The 22171-nt window shown below is 44.2% G+C and overlaps 1 protein-coding gene across 3 annotated transcripts in view; it reads right to left on the minus strand.

The window, feature by feature from the left end:
- The window catches only part of DDAH2 (DDAH family member 2, ADMA-independent), a 36522-nt gene that overhangs the window by 12666 nt on the left and 1685 nt on the right, over positions 1–22171 (minus strand). For 2 of the 3 annotated variants that reach the window (XM_072989089.2, XM_072989090.2), the window contains exon 2: positions 2140–2448. In XM_072989089.2, the coding sequence (XP_072845190.2) occupies positions 2140–2445 (306 nt within the window). In that variant the 5' untranslated portion in view covers positions 2446–2448. Of the gene's footprint in view, positions 1–2139; positions 2449–21544; positions 21876–22171 lie in introns of those variants that run through there. The other variant, XM_078388681.1, reaches the window with a different exon arrangement.

The raw sequence follows: 22171 nt of genomic DNA on the forward strand, positions 1-22171 counted from the left end.
GACGAACCGCTATTTTGGCGGTTCATCCTCATCTCTAATGTAAGGTCCCATAGTTCTGACCTTCAACTCTTTACACACCAGCCCCTGAGGCTTCCCCCACATTTTGTCTAATGGCAAGGCCACTGCCTCTGTCAGGTAGAATTTCATCTTCTAGGTCAAATACAACAGCAGAATTCAGAACAGAGGGGGGGTCCTTTTTAAGGAGAAAGGTGAGGTGGAAATATTTGAAATCAAATAAAATATGGATTATGGTGTCAGCGCCACTGTTACTGGCAATTGCTTTTGAAGAGAACAGCGACTGATGGCATTGGTATGGGATGGTGATAGATGGCAGCAGGGCTGGCTCTGTTGTTATCTGTTGTTATCTTCCTGCTTCCGGTCGCACACTCTTCTAAGCACAGTCTGCACCTGCGCCACCGTCTTTGATACCTACAGGATATTTTGTGTATTGTGTCGAAATGCGTTCCCCGCCTCCCATCCTTTGGAGAAGATAACTCTCTTCTGCTGAGAGAAAAGACATCCTGTGTATTCTCAGAGGCCCTTAAGCAACTAGAAACCTTGAAACAAAACAAAAAATTCAGCACCACGCTAGGCACAGAACTTCTGTCACAGGAGAGGTATCAAGAAGAAGCAGCCCTAAAATTAAGAACACTCCACTCAAGAATGGAAGGAATAAATCAGAAGACTAGATCAATGAAAGTTACTTTCTGCCACACTGAACTAGCATCGAGCACCGGATAGCTTTGGAAGGGAAAAAATCCCTATTAAAAAAAATAAAATCAAAAGAATACAGCACGGAAATAGTGGGCCTTCCCTTTGTAAGGGGTGCCAATTATTCACTAGGGCTGAAGAGGGACATATAGGGACAGACACTTCTGTATCCATACACCGTATGTGACCTCGGAGCAGGGAGACAGGCCGTGAGGGACTGAGCAAGGCATAATTCCAATTGCCAAGGCAACAAGTCAGGCGGTGGCCTCAGCGCTGCCGAGGGACAAGGGTTGGATTAATCCCAGTGGCTTCTCCCCAGGAACAGATGGGATTTGCTACTGATGACAAGGTTTTGCGCCAATGGCGAGGCCCTGCAGCCCATCTTTCTTTGAAAGCAGAAATCTTCTCAGTGAGGACCAGAGCCTCCATGGTACCATTTGAGGCTGTTTAATACAGCAGGGGTCTGCAGGGGTCTACTTGCTAGAAAATCAGTTCACCATGACAGTTTTAGGTCATTCAGTCTGTTGTCTTAGGGGGGTACGCTGTGAGAGATTTCAGACCCAGTAACACAAGTAATTGGCTTCCACTCCGTCAAACTCAGAAGCCCCTGATTAATCTGCAGTCTTATACAGTGGTGCCTCGCTAGACAGTTACCCTGCATGACAGTTTCTTCGCTAGACATTGACTTTTTGCGATCGCTATAGCGATTCGCAAAACAGTGATTGCTATGGGGGAATTTCGCTGGACAATGTTTGGTCCCTGATTTGCAAACTGATTTTCGCTAGACGGCAATTTTGACAGCTCCCTCCGCGCTCGCAAAACAGGTGTTATCGGGACCTAAGCTTCGCAAGACAGCTATTTAAAAAGCTGATAGGTGGTCCGCAAAGTGGCTTTCCTATGGATGATCTTCGCTAGACAACTACGATTCTTCCCCATTGGAACGCATTAAACAGGTTTCAATGCATTCCAATGGGGAAATGCTTTTTGCTAGACAATGATTTCGCTAAACAGCGATTTCAATGGAACTGATTATCATCATCTAGCGAGGCACCCTTTAAGAAGAAAACAAAGCAAGCAAGCAAACATGGACAGAAATAGAGCACCAAAGTTCGGCAGAAGTATACCTTACATTACCAGTCTAGGCAGGTTTTAGAGGCCTTAAAAGAGAGCCACAGTCAGGATCAGAAATGGCTGATTTTGAGACCTTGTGCAATGTTTCAGATTTTGGCCCAGGGATGGACAAAGTGCACTCCTCGAGGGTCAAATTTCATTCATCTTTTAAAAGTAGAGACAGCTTTGCAGAGTGGGAAAGAAGTAATTCCCCAGGAACATATTCGGAAGAAATCAGATTCATTTTGGCAGCCTTACTTACAAAGCTGCTTTGGGCATTTCAGCCCCAAACAGGCTTTAGCCAGATCTGTAGGTTACCTCATCCCGTCGCGAGCGTGCCCAAGGCCGAGTGAGCAATGCCGTGTCTCCCTGTATCACTGCCAGGTCCCCCACCAGCGGGGAAGAGGGGAGACTCTCATCTGCAGCCAGTTCAATGACTTGGAGCCCTAGCTTCTGTCGCAGGATCCCTGTGTAGACGCCATACTGCCGATGAGCCTTGGCCAGGTCCACCGGCTCATTCTCGATGTCGGAACCGTCAGCCGTCGGATCTGCTGTGCCAAATGAGGAGGGAATGCAGCGGACAATGGCGTGAGTGTACTTGCCGAATGAAGAGATGGTGGCCATGGTCTGGAGCGAGATATAAGGGTATATATAATATTTAGCTAGCAAATGAGCCTTTTTCTTGAGCAAATCTGATTCACAAATCAACACCCTTTCAGTGGTTTCAGTAACCGAACCTGTTCCAGTTTAATAACTAAAAACCACTATCAACCATTTTTTCATCCCTAAAAATGTATGTTTTGTGCTTAGACCCACTACGAATTGAGAGCTGCTAGTTTTGGAAGCACTGATGTCCTGGGTTTGAATCCTTGTTCAGTAGGAACCTCACCACTCTATTGTACCTGCCCAGATTAATCTACCTCATAGGCTTGTTTTGAAGATAGAAGGGCATAGAATTGCACTGTTTTACGTTCCCCTAGAGAAAGAGTGGGATCTAAATATGAAGGGCAAGGACGACTCACCCCACCAGTAAGCAGAAACATAGGAAACACCTTTTATCAAATGCTACAGATTGATCTCTATATTTGGACTGGCAATGGCACTTTGGCTTTACCAGCTGTGTTTTCCCTGTCATTGCCCATCACGGTGGAATCAAGTATGAACTTGCAGAAAGGAGATAGTAGGTTTCTCCCTATCACCTAGGAATCTCTCAAATGAAGAAAGATGTCCTCATCTGCCTCACCCTGACCCCCCAAGACTGTCTGTATCAACTGCCCCTCCATCCGCCTAATGCTTTGTTGGACTACAACTGCTATCATTCTGAACTGGGATGATGGCAGATGTACTCCAAGAAGGCACCAGGTAGGGCTGCTGCAAATAATATTCCTGCACAAACTTACTGTATATTGAGGGAGCTTATAGGACATTTTTTGACCCTATTGGATTTCCAGTGTATTGAGGGTTAACAAAAGGGCTAACACTATGCGCAGAGCTAGGGTTAAACGTACCAGTGGTGCCCTGCATAGCGACATTAATCCATTCCGGATTAATCATTGCTATCCGGAAACATCGCAATGCGGGTGGGAAAACCCAATAGAAACGCATTAAACTTTCATCGCTAAATGGAGTGATCGTTATACGAGGCACCACTGTACATCTCTTGTACTGTACTTCCTGAACCGACTGAGAACCTATCAAAGTTCCTACACACACTGGGGCTAACAATAGTCTGTAATTTCTGCTTCTAAGCAGCAGCATTTTTTTTTAGAAAGTGGTAGAATCATGGAGTTGGAAGGGGCCTATAAGGCCACCGATTCCAACCCCCTGCTCATTGCAGTAATATGGTGATTAAAGGATATCTGCCAGGTGTTCCCCCCATACATTACATTGGATGGGACATAAAAGTACCCCAATAGTGACAAGCAGTATACTTGTTTGGGAAATTTTTGCCGTGGCTTGTTTTATATATAGGGGGGGAAATCCATCCGTACATGGCAAGTGGCTGGGGACACCGCTGATAAACGTGCAGATCACAAAGCTACTGAATGCCTACCTTATAGGTCTAGCACTGAATCCTGCAACATATTATGATCACAGGAGACTAAAATGTCCCATCCTGGTGCATGATGGTTGAACTCAAAATCTGGGCAAGCAGCACTTGCTCCCTAATTCTTCACTCTGTGTGGAAGAGGGATAGGTCTGGATAGCCTAGTGGTTTAGGTATCTGGCTGTGGAGGCAGAGGTTGGGAGTTTGATTCCCCATTGAGCCTCCTTGACAAGGACTGGACTCGATAGTTCATAGGGTCCTTTCCAGCTCTGCAGCTCTAAGATTGTTATTGTTATTAAATCAATATCTGGACCCAGCCAGGTAGGCCCTGATCTAACAGTCCCACCAGCTCCCAACTTCCTGAGATGTTAGAGTCTTCCCAAAGCCAACCTACGGCACCAAAGGGCAATAATAGATTTCCTCTTAGCATCAAACTAAACAGACAAATTGCTTCCACAAGGAAGCCAATCAAGGGATCAGTGATCAGAGGTCAACTCTTCTGGGATGCATGTTCTACGCAATCACACTGCAAAAGTCCAAGAGTTAATGCCAGACCCTGAATATCCAACATCTGCAGATCCTCTGCACAGCTTAGATCATACAATACACATTTTTAAATACGCAAGGGTTGTGAAAATAAGTTTCGAATTATAGCACACAGCTACTACCAGCTAATATCTCAGAGATAAGACAAAGGAGTGAGCAGAAATATCTGCAGGGCAAAGGGCACAGTTTCAGCAGCTTTGTAGAACTGTTTCCCATTCTCTATGGTCAGCCGGAGCAGAATAATGTATGCAAACTATTCAAATCTGTTCCAGCTCGAATCATTTAGACAGATGGTAGAAATTCAGCTGTCCTCAGCACAGAGTTTGATGGACTTCGGCAGAGAATGCTGATTAAGGTTGCGGCAGTTTCTGTGGCAAAATAATGCCAGCTTGTGTTGGAGATACTCTTAACCTCTTCTCCTAAACTTCTCACCCACCCAAAATCTGGTTTTCTGAAAGTCCTATCTTCTTTTCCAGAGTGGAGCCAAAAATTGAGGAACCCTATTGTGTTCAGTTTTCATATTTCCAAATTCTGGGCAGAGATTCCAGGACTTGAACCTGCAACCCCACTGCAGATAGAGCCTTTGCTCCACACCCTTAAGCCATCACTCTTCCCCGGTGATGGTTGATTTCATGGACAAGAATTTCAGGTGAGCAGCAGTCAAAATGCTATACAAAAAAGAATCAACAGGCACACGTATACTCCATCAATCAAGATTGCTTTTTCAAACTGTTTTATTAATCCATACATGCACACAAGTTACTCAGAGAAGAAAGAAGATGCAAATGAACTCAAAACCATAACAAACATGAATGAGCTGCAGGGAAAGTGGGGGTGGGGGGTCTCAGCAGTTTTGAAAGCCATCTGTGATGCAAATAAGGGCCACATGTGGTTTCCAGAGCCGTGAATTGTGCATCCCTGGGGTGGCCTAAGAGAGATCCTTACTTCCTCTCAAAAGCACAGCCAGGTCAAGCATAACAGTGGCACACTGTGTCCCTGCTCCCTGCCTATGCATAATCACATTTTCTTCTCAGAGGCTGTCTGGTCATCTTCTTTTGCATATGAACCCACAATCCCTAGAGATAGTGACTTTTTTAAAAAAGGCTATCCATTTGCAGACATTCTTAGCTGGTCTTCTTCCATTTAGAGCTGGGAATGTTGGCTTGGAGAATGTTAGTGATTGAAAAGAAGAAACATTTCCAGGTCAACTTCCATTAAGCCGTGGTTCCCAACCTTGGCTCTCCAGATGGTCTTGGACTACAACTCCCACAAATCCTGGCCAGCACACCTAGTAGTGAAGGCTTCTGGCAGCTGTAGTCCAAAAACATCTGGGGACCCAAGGCTGGGCATCACTGCTCTAAAGGAATGGAGATAAAGGACTGGCACAACCAATCAGCCACCCCCACTAGAGAATGAGTTCTCATATAGCAATACCTTAATTGGATCATTCCAGGATGAGGCTTCCTAGGTGCACCTGCTGAGGTAAGCTACAATAAACTAATTAGCTACAGGGCCTCAAGGCCTTTATTCATCGAAGATGCACCCTGCCCCCCCCCCCCATACAAACAGTCCAAAAGAATTGCTACCAGCTTCTTTTCTTTATGGAAATCTTACGTCAAGAAAACCAAGGTGATTCTTTCTTACTGTAGAGACAGGATCAGTTTCATTGGATATTCCCACCTGCTTCTTTAAAAATCAATATCATGTTAACTTCAGCAATAAGCCTGGTTATAGACTGCTTATAACCACTTCAGCAAGGATCAAGCCAGTACTGCACACATTTCTGCCAAGGGTATGAAGGTGCCGGGGGGGGGGAGGTTTGAGGCCAGGCGGGCACCTTGTTATATTCACCACCCCCTTCCTGCTCATCCTCCTCCCACCACGCACTCGGCCTCTAGCCTATCCTTTGTTTAAACTTCATAATATGTGGAGGAATGACAGTTTGTAATCTTGTAAGCAGTCTCACCTGGGAGTTACATGCCAACAAACACAACGTGCCTCATTTGTTTATTTATTGTATTTCTTTAGTGCTTTTCTGTCCAGCAAACTGCCAATATCATGACATTTAAAAACAGATGGAAAGCGTTTAAAACTGACTAAAAACATTATTTGAAGCCAGGTCTAACATTCTCTAAAAGCCAATCATTTAAATAATAACAACAAAAAATATTTGGAACAACAGTGTTCTAGCTACCTATAGACCAGTGGCTCCCAACCTTGGGTTCCCAGATGTTCTTGGACTACAATTCGAAGAAATCCTGGCTACCACAAGTAGTGGTGAAGGCTTCTGAGAACATCTATGGACCCAAGGTTGGGCACCACTACTATTGACAGTTCAATGGAAATGAAGCCAGCCTAACGTCCCTTGAGGGGGCAGCTACACAATCTAAATACTGCTACGGAGTTTGGTCTCTTATACCCTCCAAGCTGGTTCGTCGGCATGGTAGAACATACACCAGGGCCTCTAAGTCTGGTCAGGTACATGCGGAGGGAGGCACCCTTTCAGATGTCCAAGTCCTATTTCAAAACCAGGACACTGAATTAAGTGCAAAGGCAAACTGAAGGATCCTGCAGTAATTTCTAAAGGACACACCAGTCTGTCCACAACATTTTTGCACTAGCTGGCTTCTGAACACGTTTTGAAGACAACCTCATGCAAAGTGTAGTGCAATCGTCTAGTTGGGAGGTAACTGAGGTATGAAGCATCCTAGATAATATTCCAGCTGAAGCTAACCAAAGACGACTGGATGCAACAGCTAAAACTAATATCTGAATTAGTTCTCTTCCTGGCTTTCAAGGAACACTGCTGGTCCTACAGAATGGAAGGGTAAAAAGTCACCACATTTATTGTTGTTGTTGTTGTTTAGTCATTGTGTCCGACTCTTCGGGTCCCCATGGGTCAGAGCATGCCAGACCCTCCTGTCTTCCACAGCCCCAGGGGCCCAACCTGGCCCCTCAGAGTAATAAAATCTCATTCAGAGTAAATTATAATCCCACACTCCCTGACTGCCCTTCTTGTTGACTTGTCCGGATAGAGCCATCTTATTTCACCGCCACCACCAACTCCAGTCCCTAATTGCATCCAAACATTGATTCAGGATATCTGTGAAGATTCTCAGTCATCCAGATGAGGTTATCTGGAAGCGGAGTCACGGCAACGGGACTTATTTCATACTAGGTTGAAACATTTCTCTACTCATCCAAGTAGCTTCTTCAGCCTTTTATTCAAGACTTTCCCCACCTCCTTTTATCAGTTGAAAAAGAGAAGTTCTGAAAACACAGGAAATGCTCCCTTAAGGAGTTTATAACTGTACTATAGCAAGTATGAAAGACTATAGTGTATCGCTGCAGTCTGGTGACCTCGTTGTCATCAGGTAATGAATCTGCTACAAATTTTAGTCTGACATTTATAAAAGCTATCTAAAGCGCTAAATAGAGATGGCATTTTTTTTGTTTTTTAATACAAAGCCCATGATTCTGGGAGTTCTATCTAACTTACAGACATCTAAATGTGCCTCCCCAATCAGAGCTGGGAACTTTTTTCCTGAACAAGAAACATAGGCCGAGTTAGGCCTATCCAGGCCTCAAGGCGGTCAGGCCTTTCTCTCATGTGAGCAATATTTAGGTGCCTGCAAGGTGCCTCTCTGTCAGGCAGAAGTCAGAGAATAGAGAATGATGGGATTTGCAGTCCAAAAAACAATTCCATCCCTAGTGATGAATTCTGTCCCCAAAACAGGTCCAGAACTAAACTTCAGACTCAAATCCAAAGCAGATTCATCATTTCCACAACATTGGAGTCACTCACTAACCTCCACTGTGCAAAAGGTAAGGCAGGAGAAACAACAATAGGCCCAAATTTCCCATTCAGAATCTGACCTCTCACCAGCTAGCCATGTCCCAGTCAAAAGAGTTCCACCTAATATGATCATCAGCTCAGTACGAGAAGGTGTACTTTTGCCACAAAATTCCCCTAATCCATGCACAGGCCAATTTTGTGCGTGCTCTATCCCAGTGGTTCTTAACCTTTGTTACTCGGATGCTTTTGAACTGCAACTCCCAGAAACCCCAGTCAGGACAGCTGGTGGTGAAGGCTTCTGGGAGTTGCAGTTCAAAACTCCTGAGTAACCCAAGGTTAAGAACCAGTGCTCTATCCAACCAATCCAGTAAAAAAGATCTGCAGGTCAATTGCAGAGTATCTGCTTTGCAGTTAGAAAATCGATATGTAACATGTGGTATCTTACTGGCTGGTCTTTGAGAAAAAAATGGCCAAAAACCTTGCAGAATCAGTGTTGACAACATTGGAATAGAGTCTAGGATGGGGCTTTAAAGATCAATGGTCTGAGGCGGCTTCTTGTGAATCCTAGATCAAAATAAACAAATAAACAAAATTCTTCTGGTGATGTACTTCCCCAAATCTCTGAACTAGTTTTCTTCCTGAGTATTCAATAGATTTTTCTCAACAACCTCCAGAATGAGCAAGTTCACCAATACAAGTGGTAGAATTCCTCCTTGGTTTCAGTACGCTAATCAGTGATCAAGCTAATTGCCTCATGGTCTCAGCTGCTCAACTGATGGATCTGTTCTCCAACAGAGTTTAATCCTAAAACTGTCAGGAAGATAATGAAAAATCCCTTCCAAGCATCATATGAACTAAGGAAGTGCTTTTCACATTGAAGCATTTGTCAATAGGATATAGTTAGGTCAGAATGTCAGCATAGTTTCCCCTCAAGTATTAAAAAAGGAGGAGTTATGGCCCATTGCATTTCAGATCTTCTAGGAAATTCATTCTCAATCAGCGGTGCACGATGTATGCACCATTACTGGCATACAGAAAGCATGTCCAGAGCTGGGACTCATCCCCCCTTCCCATTTTGCACGGCTGGGATTTTCAGGGCTCCCAGTGAGTCCCCTCTTGGAAGGACAATACCTGGGGAAGGGGTTAGTGCTGGCAACGCTACCCCCGGGAAACCCACAGAGGACAGAAGAGCCACTAATCCAGAATCCATGGTTAAGTGTGCGCCAATAAAACTGGAGACAGCAGTCACAAAATTAAAAGTCACCTGTTTCTTGGGAGGAAATCAATGAAACCTTGGGAGAAACCTAGACAGCATCTTAAGAAGCAGGGACATCACCTTGCCGTAAAAGGTCCGCATAGTCAAAGCTATGGTTTTTCCAGTAGCAATGTATGGAAGTGAGAGCTGGACCATAAAGAAGGCTGACTGCTGAAGAATTGATGCTTTTGAATTGTGGTGCTGGAGGAGAGTTTTGAGAGTCCCCTGGACTGCAAAGACAACAAACCTATCCATTCTGAAGGAAATCAACTCTTGAGTGCTCACTGGAAGGACAGATCCTGAAGCTGAGGCTCCAATACTTTGGCCATCTCATGAGAAGAGAAGACTCCCTGGAAAAGACCCTGATGTTGGGAAAGTGTGAAGGCAAGAGGAGAAGGGGACGACAGAGGACGAGATGGTTGGACAGTGTCATCGAAGCTACCAACATGACTTTGACCAAACTCTGGGAGGCTGTAGAAGACAGGAGGGTCCGACGTGCTCTGGTCCATGGGGACATGAAGAGTCGGACACAACTTAATGACTAAACAACAACAACAATAAATTTGGTTACTTTTTACCCTTCCAGTCTGAAGCCTATGGGATTATTGGTAGTTGACCCAACAACCATCAACATCCCCCTTGGAGCAGAGCTACAGGCAGTCACACACTCTATGGCTGCAATCACACCTATTGCTAAAAAGCCTTCCACCACCTGTTGTTGGGAAAGTGTGAAGAGACAACAGGCTGCCTTCCACAGCCTATTGTCTCCCCCAATCGTGCTGGACCACAAGTCCCAGACAGACAGGCCAAGAACCAGTCACAACTCTCATATTTGCCTTTGTAAGGTCAGGTCAAGAAGACCTTTGTCACTACTAACTCTGCTAAGATTGACATGCCAAGCTGAGAAAACACCTTTCTGTTCCAGTTCTTAGACAAGCTCTCTTTTGTTCCGCAGCGAAGAAATCAGAATGCTTTGCTAGCAGGCAAAATATGCAGATTGTTCCTCAGGGACATGGCATCCTTGGGAGGAACAGCTAACAAAATGAGGGGAAAGTTAGTGCAATTAAGCATCTGATGTAGGGAAACATTAACAGTTTCAGAATCCTTTTTTTTTAATTATGGCTGTGATGCAAGACAATAATCAACCGAAAACATCCTGAGTAACTAAAAATGCACAATTAAAAACAGAGCACGTTTTATTTCTTCTCATTACACGACACACACTGTTGAATATGGTTACGTGAGAGGTGGCATCCTGGAAAAAGTACCTCCTTTCATGCAAGAAATGAGATCATAGACTCACAGAATAATTGATTTGGAAGGGGCCTAATAAGGCCATTGAGTCCAGCCTCCTGAAAGCTGTTGCGCTGGAGTTTACTCACAAGTAGCTAGGCACAGAACTGTGCTATGATCTAGACCAGTGGTGTCGAACTGTGGCCCTCCAGATGTTCTTGGCCTTCAACTCCCAGAAATTCTGGCCAGCAGAGGTGGTGGTGAAGGCTTCTGGGAGTTGAAGTCCAAGAACATCTGGAGGGCCACAGTTCGACACCACTGATCTAGACAGTTTGTGGGAAGCTGTCTTAATTGGTAAGACCCCCCCCCTGACTCCAGCCACTCTGCTTCAGCCACATTCACCATCCTTAGTCCCACCTACTGCTGGACTACTGTCCCAAGATCTAAATTGGAATTTGGTCCTCAAGCCAAAAAAAAGGAGGAGGAGGAGGAGGTCCTCCATACCTATTCAAAGGGGGCAGGGATGTGTTATCTAAAAACAAATGTTTTGTTCGTATGAACAAGTATGCAGAGTGAAAGGTTTAAATAAAACAATTAACGCTCAGTTTACTGTGTGTAAACTAAGATTTTTCTTCCTTCATAAATTTGATGAATATGGCTTCAAGAAAAATTTGCCTCTCTCTGCATACGCTAAATTAACAGCATATGGATAATAAAGCTTAGGGACAGGCGGATCTGTCAACCTCAATTTCAGTCTCTCATTTTTCAAATATTATGTTTGTTCTGTCCTATTTCCACATCAGTTTCCAAAACTGGTTTGTTTCCTTCTTAAATTTCTCAAAACATACACACCACTGTACAAACGTCTCAGGTTTTTCTCAGCAATATCCTCCATAATAACGTATTTTTGTATACACTTGATGTAACATGATGCATATTCATGTGCATTTCCCCACAACACACGTTTCTGCACTTCTTGCTAATTGCCGTGCAATATTTCCCAAATCATTAACATTGAGGCTGAATTCTATCCCACTTTGTTTATTTGTTTGTTACAAATATATCCCTCACTCCTGCGAGCCCAAGATGTTGCACAGGGTTCTCCTCCTTCACAGTTTATCCTCACCCAAATTCTGTGTGATAGGTCGGTCAACCTGGGAGACTAACTAGCCCCAAAGGTCCTACGGGACGGTTCATGGCTTGGCAGGGATTTAGAACTGATGAGTTTAAGTTTTCATCAAAGTGTGGATCAAAAAAATTCTTCCCTGCATGAGTTAGGAAGTCTAAACCCAGACACACCACTGGAATAGTAAACATGCTAGACTTGCGGTCGTTTCTGGATTTCCCTGCCCTCCCCAAGTAAAGACCCTTCAGCATCCAACAAAGGTTCAACATGGACAGGCCTCACAGGCCAATCTGACACTTGCTTTAAACCACTGGTTCCCAGCCTTGGATCCCCAGATGTTCTTGGACTAAAACCCCCAGGACCCTCCACCACTAGCTGTGTTGGCCAGGATTTCTGGGAATTGTAGTCCAAGAACATCTGGGTACCCAAGGCTGGGAAGCACTGCTTTAAACCTACTCCTCCCACTAGCAGTTCAGTGAGTGGCTGAATCTGACACAAAGTCCTCACAAAGGATCTCTCTTGGGCAGGAGTGTGCAACTTTGGAAGGTCCGGGAGTCAGTTTGCATAAATCCCGGACCCACTGTGGGCTGCACGAACTCCCTCCAACAAGACCACAAGTCACAACTTTTCGTTTAAAGAAAAATTAGACCCACTGGGAGATTTTAAGACATGATTCTCCCCACCCACCCCCATTTATTTTCCAGGAAAATGGGTGGGCAATGAGGACCAGTCAAATGGAGACCATGACTTCTGGAATCCCCAACCCTGCTTTAAGGCATTCTGGTTTTGTTTTGTTTTTTTAATGGCAGCATTCAGACAGCCACGCAGGAGACTCGCTAGCGGGCATTACATCCATGGTCCCTTTTGCTGTAGAGTGAGCTCTGATGAAAAACAAGAAGCCTTCTTCCAGACTGGAGGGGCAAGAGGGGGTTGACCACCTGGAAGCTCCCAGATTCTGCTGGACTGCTACTCCCAACCACCCTAGCCAGTAAAGCCAATGGCAAGAGACAATGAAGATTGCAATAGAACATCATAAGGGTACATTCTGCTGGTCTAGAAAGAGACTGTGCTTGGGCCATCTGCAGTGGTTTAGGCATCTGGCTGTGGAGCCTGAGGTTGGGAGTTTGATTCCCCACTGTGCCTCCTTGACAAGGGTTGTGTTTGATAATCCATAGGGTCCCTTCTAGTTCTGCAGTTCTAAAATTATAATTAATAATAATAATTCCATCCTTTCACAGTTCAGCACAGTGAGTTCATGCAGTTCTGCTTGGGGTTAGAGCAAGTTGTTCTCATCTACATTAAAGTGACTGAAATCCAGCAGTAGAGCAAACCCACTGAATGAATGGGCATTTGAAGAGTCAACTCCTCCGTAAGTCCCAGTGATTCAATGGACCTGTTCTAGTCGCAACTTTTTACTGGATTTCAGCCATATTCAGTTCAGATACCCAGCGTGCTGCAGTGGACAGAGTAATGAATGATGATTAGAGATGGGGGCAGGGCTAAAAAATGAAAAAAGAAATTCATGAAAAATCACCAATTCAGTGCTTCAGGTTGGTTCAGGGTCATCCAAACCAGACAACCCAAATTTTTCTGCAGCAATTAATTTTGGGGTGATGCAACAAATTTCCTGGTTTGTTGCCCCTCCACTGCCCTTCTCCCATTTCTATTGCCTCACACCCTTCCCACTGCCCCTGTTGCATCCCTACCTTGTCCTCGTCATCTGCCACCCCTGCTGCCACTTACCATCACTGCCTAGCTCACCCTGTGTGCAACTGGCGGGTCACTGACACACAGGGTGAGCTAGGCTGCTGTAAGGGAAGCTGCTGCCACTGTCTTTGCTAATAACAGCCTGGTTTCCCTTCTGGCAGCCTGTGCGCCTATGGCCCACTGATCAGCTGATTGGTGGACCCAAGGCACACACAGACATCCAACAGGTAAGCTGTCACCACTGTTTGCAAAAAAGGAAGAAGACCCCAATGAACCAACAAATCGATTCGTCATACATTGGTTAACCAAAAGGAAATTCGTGGTTCGCCAACCTTGACGAACCACAAACCATAATGAAAACGCCATTTGGGTAGTTCATCTCCACCTCCAATTAGGATTCAGGAGGACTGGGTTTGAATCCCCACTCGGCCATGAACTCACTGGGGGGTGTGAAATTGGTAAAGTCATTAATTAAATACTGTATCTCACTTTTCTCAAAAGCCCCATCAGGGTACCTGTAAGTCATTTCTCACTTGACAGCACAATAGCATAACATAACCTCAGTTACACGGCACTGTAAGGTTTGCTGTCATTCTTAATCCCTCCCCAGTTCATCTCAGCTGCGGCCTTTAGTGCACAGATGGTGATGGTCAAGAGGCCATTTCCACTTAATCTTAGAGGATGAGATAGAAGACAGAACAGAAAGCACCCTCTGAAATGGCCTCCTCACGTAAGAAGGCCCTTATCGTAACCAGGAGACAAACGATTTCCAGACAAAATACTGTACGGCAACAAAAAGCACTTCCTTTCCAACTGGGGTAGTTCTGGCAAAGAAAAAAAGGAAAAAAAAAAAGGAAAAAAATAGCAAGGAGAACCCCTTTATCACCAAGAAAACACATACACACAGCGGCGGCTTTGTTTCTCTCAAAGGCTGGGTCACAGAAGCCCCCAACCCAGGTCACTGAGGGTCACTAATGGAGGTTGTTTTGCGGCTGGGGTTGTTGAGCAGAAGGAAACTGGGACCCTGCAAAGGAAGGAATTTCAGCCAAGGGGGAGCAGCCAGGATGTGCTAAGGCGGAAAAAATGTAACACATGTTTCTGTTTAAATTTATATTGGAGGGAGGAAAAGAGAAGGCAGAAGAAACAATGGGATATATACAAGCGCAGACACACAGAAAGCCATCTCTTCTCGTAGATTTACATCGAGGGGCTGCTTTTTCGCCACAACACAACCATTTCCCATCTGATGCATTTGTTAGAATTATTCATTTAATGGGGGATGTGCAACAACACGGGGAGTGGAGATGCTACAAACCAGTGTCAGAACTACAGTTCTGTGTGAAGTTCTGGAACTCATCCATCCCCAGTCCTCCACTCCAGAGTTAAAGAAATGCTGTGGGGCAGGATATATGGTTTTCCCTCCATGCATTTCAGCCTAACAACAGCCTCATGCTTTAGTATCAACTAAGAGACCTTTGTGGCTGAGTAGAGATTTGAATCCAGGTCTTCCTCTATGGATCACAGCCTCACCCTGTAAGCATCACCCCGCTCTGATTCTCAGCCTTTCCACTCTTCTGATATTTCGACATTCAAAAGCTGCCTTTGACAAATTCCTCACTTTCCCAGCTCTGCTTTTTCTCCTGCCTAAAGTAAACCCTGGCCCTTGGTTCTCAGTTCTTCACTGGCCCAGAAGAACCAGCCTGAGAGCAGACGATCTTAAGAACTTCTTATAGCCTTGCCTGGTCACAAATGCTTCCCATTAGTAACTCTGATGTGTGCTAGAAACAAGATCATCTCATACCCGGATCCAAATTCAGGCCTTCAAAGGGTCTTACATCTTGTTCCCTCCAATACGACTTTTACACAGACCGCAGAGACCTTCCTCGTCAAGTCTGTCTTGTCTTTCATTGTTTCCATAGTTTTGGAGAACAACTTTGCAGGTTATTTCTATGTGTCTGTTGACAGCTAAGGAGGTGGCGTTTATGTACAGAGTTTTGCTTACAGTCCTTGCACAGGACATAGCACCCATAAGGTAAAAAGGTAAAGATTCCCCTTGACAATTTTGTCCAGTCGTGCCCGACTCTAGGCAGCGATGCTCATCTCCGTTTCCAACCCATAGAGCCAGCGTTTGTCCGAAGACAATCTTCCGTGGTCACATGGCCAGTGCGACTTAGACACGGAACGCTGTTACCTTCCCACCGAGGTGGTCCCTATTTATCTACTCGCATTTGCATGCTTTCGAACTGCTAGGTTGGCGGGAGCTGGGACAAGCGACAGGCACTCACTCTGTCGCATGGATTCGATCTTACGACTGCAGGTCTTCTGACCTTGGACCACTGAGGCTTCTGCGGTTTAACCCACAGAGCCACCAAATCCCTGGTTAGCCCCCATAAGCATATTTTGAACCAATAACTAAATTTCACCCTTTTACTGCCAACATACAACAGTAACAGTCTAATGTGGGTTTCTAAAGAGGACTAATTTGTCTTTTTAGAACCTGGAAGACACATAGTGATCCCTGGATTGCTCAAATAAGAAACACCGTGTCAATCTCCAGGGTATTCGGGAGAGGTTTTGCCCATATTGTTTTGTGCAGGCATATAAAAGACCCACTACTACATCTTTTGCATTTCACAGCCTTTCAAGTCCACTGTTTACTAACTTTTGCTCTCCAACTCCTCGTAGGAGCTCTCCTAGTTCTGGATATTGCTTTAAGCAGCAGCAGATGAAGTAGGCTCTCATCGACAAGAGGCTGTGCCACAATAAATCTGTTAGTCCCCATGGTGCCACAGGGCTCCTTCATGTTCAGGTGACATCCGCAATACATCATGTGAAAAGACCGAGGATTTAAAGGTTTCGTGGGAGATGGGGCTGACATGTAATGAGGCTATTTAGGAAAAACTGAGCCATAAGTCAGGGCTAGAGCACATGCTCTGCATGCAGAACATCCCAGATTCAACCCCTTGGCATCTCAACACAGAGCTGAGAAGGATCTTGTTTGAAAGCCCTGGAGAGAGACCACTACTCAGTGTTGATTAGAGGTGGGCTACCTGTGGCCCCAGCACCACAAACAGTCCTCACCTTATCTCACATAGTCCTCCTGAGCCTAATTTCGAAAGCCCTTTTCAAGTGGTCAGTTCATGCTTCTGGATAAGTTAAATATCCTAGCAGTGTACTAGGCAGAGAGGAAGAAGAACAAATAGAGAAGTCCCACAAAGAAAATGGCTGTCCAGCTACAGCTACATACAGTTGAATAGTTCTCCAACTCCCAGAACCTTGGAGCCGGTACGGCCACCAGTCGAAGATTCTCAGCCGAAGTCCAAGACATCTAGAGAGCCAAATATTGAGAACCACTGGTATAGATATTACTGAAACAGATGGATCATTGGTTCAAGCTGATATAAGCTAGCATCATGCAAACGAAAAAAAGCTGCTATGCAACAATATTAATCTCCAGTTCTTATAATTGCAGTACAGTCTGAATTTACCCCTTAGTCAGAGCTCTTCAACCTGCTCAGAAAGCTCACATTACAGCACTAGTAGATAAATGAGGATAAATGAGTCACACTTTCTCAACTCCCGGTGGGTTGTGGAAATCCACCATCACCATCAGCCTGTGCTAGCATTATATCAGAGAGAGAGAGAGAGAACATGCGGGCTTTTGAAATATCAGCCATTAAAAGAGAAAGAAGGGAAAGCACTAAATAATAATAATAATATTTTAAAAAAACAACCCACCAGGTGAAAATCAGTGCTCTTGGACCAGTCATGATGTCTTGGCCTGATTTACCACACAAAACTGTTGTGAGGATAGAATTAAGGCAGGACACAAACCCAGTAAATAAATACAACTTTTACCCGTGACAATCCAGAAAATAAATATAAATGATCAACATGGATTTATTTCAGTCAAACCAGTTTAAATCATGATTTGATTTTTTTTTGATAATTTAAATTTAAAAATTAATTTAAATCATGATTTAAAGAGATCTTTTTTAAAAAAAAATCACTGATTTTTATCCACCCTGATGTGAATACACATATATCTGTAGATTTCCTCAATGAAGTCTAAAAAACAAACACACACATTAGGAAAGTTTTAATGAGCATACTCATTCGTAATTACGGGGGGAGGGTCTGAAATTATTCAGCTACAAGAAATACCAGACCTCCTGTACCTTTAAGAACTGTATAAAAAGAGAGGATTTTGGTATGTGGTGCTTGCTCCTCACCCACATGACAAGCTGCATCTGTCCAGAATCCCTTTTCTTTGCAAACGTTAGAAGCAATAGTGCAGAGCAGTCCTGATTGCTTTAATGTTCAATCCTGCTAGAAATCAACGTAGCCAGACAGATACAAATTTTAAAAAATAAGTGACTCATGTTGGAGACTGTAGTTCTCACAAGAATACAATACAACAGAAACCCGCTGCAATGACATGATAAGAGCCTTAGAACAGGGCTGAGGAGATCCAGGGTCAAGCCAGAGCTCCCTCTTAAAGCTCAGTGAGTGATCTTTCAGCTTAAACAACCTCATAAGGATAAAATCAGGAGGAAGTGAAGAACTATGTACTGCTCCTGAAATGAAAAGTAGGGAGAAAAACGTCTATTCTTTCTCTCTTTATTATTAGCTGCTTTTATTCTACATCGCCATTTTCTGTGATTCAGAAAAGCTGAACTGTGATTGTCACCAAACACACCTCTATTTAGAACTACCACAGAATTGGAAGGGGTCCCCAGAAGCCCTCTAGCCTAGCCCTTACCAGTGCAGAAACACAGCCACTACAGCATCGCCTGACAACCAGCAACACAGCTCATGTTCGGAAATTGGAAGTAACTCTTCTAAACCATCCTACTCACAGCCTGATCACCTGCCAGCCTAGTGACTTTTCATCTGTTCTGCAGCCCAAAAGAGTACAGTGATGCCTCGCTTGACGACGTTAATTCGTTGCAGCGAAATTGCTAAATTTCGTTTCATCAAACGAAATTTAAAACACCCATTGAAACGCATTGAAAACCATTCAATGCGTTCCAATGGGCTGAACACCTACTCATCCAGCGAAGATCCTCCACACGGCGGCCATTTTCGGTGCCTGTAAAGTGAGGAATCCGTCCTAGAAAACAGCGGGGGGCCATTTTCTTCAGCCGGCGGCCATTTTAAAACCCGACGATCGTTGTAAAGCTAAAATCGGTTCCCGAAGCAAAGAACCAATCATTGCACAGCGAAAAAACCCCATTTAAAACATCATTTTGCAATCGCAAAAGCGATCGCAAAAACGTCAACGTAAAGCAGATTTGTCGTAGAGTGGGGTAATCGTCCAGCGGGGCACAACTGTAATGTTTCTAAGCTCCCTTGATACCATCAGGACACTTTTCTTAAGGTTTAGCTGAACCTCCTGAGCTTGACACCTGAATCCACAGATACGAGACCCATCCTCTAAAGAAACAGAGGCAAATGCATTCCGTCCATCATCTCTCTTTGACAGTCCTTATAATGCTTGAAGACAGCTCTCCCACTGCCTCTTTATCATCTCAGACTGTACTCCTGGTGGGTTCATCTATCCTCATAGGACTTAGTGTATGAGGGCAGATGGAACATGTCCTGCTCCACTGGGCATGTTCCATTTTGTTGAATGGGACTTATTCCCAAGTACATGTGAAAAGCTCACTTTGTTGATGGAGCTATTTGGAACCTCGTGAGGTCAACACTACACCACATCCACACTGTCTCTTTTGAGATGACACAAGTAATGTTATTACAGTACTAATTTATCTGCCAATATTTAAACTGCTTGTATCTGAAGGATTTTAAAGCATGGCACAACACAACAAAACATATCAAATACAACAATGCTTGAAATAAGGTGCAACACTAGCTTGACCCATAATATTGTTGTTAAGGCTGAACCACACTATATTAGCTTGCAAAACAATAGATAAAGTCTTCAACACATCTCTAAAAATAAGGACTGCTGGCATATACCTGGTATCAGATGGGGAAGGGTTCCACAATAAGGAGGCCACCACACTAAAAGCCCTGCTCCCAACAACTGTGGAGAGAGAACCTCATGAAGCTCTCCTCTGCTGTGGATCATCAGCAGAACAAACAATGGGTGTACCCTCCTCTTTCTTGATTGGAGAAGACATGATGGAGAGACAGAGAGCAGGATAGTGCCCAAGGTCTGGGGCAAGAGTTTGTAACAACAGGTGAAAGAGGTTCCACATAACTTTGCTCTGGAACAGATCGCCTTGTTTACACTTCCAACGCAAATCACTCGTTCAACCTTCACATGGCTACAAAGCGCTGGCTGGAGTTAATTACTTCTGTGTTCAATCTGGATTCTTTGTCAGAGAGTCCAAAGACCCACATAAGTTTATGGAGAAGCAGTTTGCTAATCAACTGCAGAACAAGTCGAAACCAACCTCCCTGCATATACATATCAACTCGCACTTGACTCAACAAGGGTCATAAAACACCAGAGCAATCAAGCACAGCAACACAGAGACATAATGAGGAAAAGGCCTCCAAGCTAAACACAAGACTTTTTCAAGGAAAGATATATTGGCCACTTCTTTAATTCAAACCCCCTGCAGCAGTGCCTCCTCTTCCCCATTTCTCCTCTTTATCAGTTAATTGGTTGTTTTATTTCCCTGCTAGTCTAAGGCTAGAAAGGTGCCTGAGGCCAAGAAAGCAAGGAAGCTGCTTGTCATATGTTTTATACCTTTAATTCCTTTCTGTCCCCCAAAGAAAATTCAGTAACAGCCATCCGTGGGTGGATACCATTTATGTTTTGGTATGTTTCATTTGGCCCATGGGAAGGGAAGGGATCGCCACGGGGTCAGAAATAATTCACTTTAGGCAGAGCAAGCCTATCCTGCATCTTGACTTCTAAGCTTGTCAGCTATCCAGCTGGCCTAGCAGAAATGTCCCACCCCATTGTTAAAAAACCATAAGATCACAGAAGCTTGGGAAGCATATGGGAAACATTCCAACAGGCTTCACACATACACGCACAAAACATGATCCCAATAGTCAGTGGTTAATTTGATACGGGCTGAACTCTAGAAACCAATTTCCAAGACACACCATCACAGAATCACAGCACCTATTACACTCTTATCCTACCTATTTTTTCAAGGAGCTCAAGGTTCTGCCACTCTGTGTGATAATCCCACAACAGCCCTGTAAAATGGGTTAGACTGAAACAGAATGAGTGTTTCAAAGGGTGAACCATACAAGGATGGCTTGCAAAACAAGTCTTCATGGCTAAAGAGGAAATGGAACCTGTGTCTGCTTAATCTTCGGCTGACACTCTAACCAGTAATTCATACTGGCAAACAAAGCAATAGTCTGTAACAATCGGTTTGAGTTCATTTTTTCATGTTAGTCTTTGCCCTCTCACTTCAGATTCCAAGGGCAACGGGAAATGCAATCCTATGAAAGCAACAATCCAAACAGTATGAAAAAGTAGCCTCTAACAATAAAAATGCTATAGCAATCATTAGCGCTTCAAATACCTAACGGTTTTATAATTCAATCAAAATACAAAATAGCATCGCCATGATCATGTATTCTAAAAATCCAATTTGACAAGATGCAAATGTCAATTAAAAGCAATATACATTTCTGCAATGCAAACATTTCAGTAAACAGCACAGACAACAAAACACACAACTCATATTCTAACAAAAACATACAAGCTTCTCCCTGTAATTCAGCAAGCAGATTCTTTGTCAGGAGTGGGGGGGGGGGGAGAGAGAGACCTTTTTGGCTTCCAGATGCTTTAGATCACAACATCCATCATCCTTTACCACTAACTATGCTGGCAGGGGCTTCAGGGAATCAAAATCCAAAACATCTGAAAGGCCAAACCTTCCAGACAGGAAGTTTTGGATTGCTCTGGAGTACAGCTCCCACAGATAACACTGGGATTGTGTGAGTTGCAGTTCCCTGAAAAGCAGCTTTTTGCACCTCCAGTGAGGGACATGAGAAACTACTTTGTACACTCCTCACCATTTTGCACAGAAGCTGAGAGACTTCACGCTGGTGGAACTCTTCAGACCCAGCAGCTGGAGCCCAGCATAAAATAGAGACTCCAGGAGGTGGCCACTAAGGAATCCATCAGTCCAGTTCAGATTTGTTATCAGTACCCAAACGAAGAGCTGAGCAGGGTTGTTAAGGACCACACGTTTTGGAAATTGGTCATTCATAGGGTTGCCGTTAAGTTCAGAGATGAGTTTACAGCACAACAATAACCCAAACTAAACTCAAAAGATCCTTCACTCAAGAAGTCCACTCCTGATTTTTCTCCCCAATGTTTCAGTTGTATTAGACAAAAATGAATCTGTTGTAAAAAAAAAAATACAACTCAGCAAATCCAGAACTTTGTTTTGTCCACCCCAGCTCGACAGTAACTGACAATCACAAAAAGGTTTTGGTGTTGTGGTTTTTGTAGCACTACCTAAAGGCCCTACCATTTCCTCCCCCATCCCTGAGAAGACAGAAATCACATAAACGTTCAACTTCCCATCCCATTTCCAGCTGTAGCAGTTTTAGCTTAATGTATTCTCGAAGGCTTTCATGGCCGGGATCCAATGGTTGTTGTGGGTTTTTCGGGCTGTTTGGCCGTGTTCTGAAGGT

Source organism: Pogona vitticeps, chromosome 2 (assembly GCF_051106095.1).
Source record: "Pogona vitticeps strain Pit_001003342236 chromosome 2, PviZW2.1, whole genome shotgun sequence".
NCBI classification, from domain to species: Eukaryota; Metazoa; Chordata; class Lepidosauria; order Squamata; family Agamidae; genus Pogona; species Pogona vitticeps.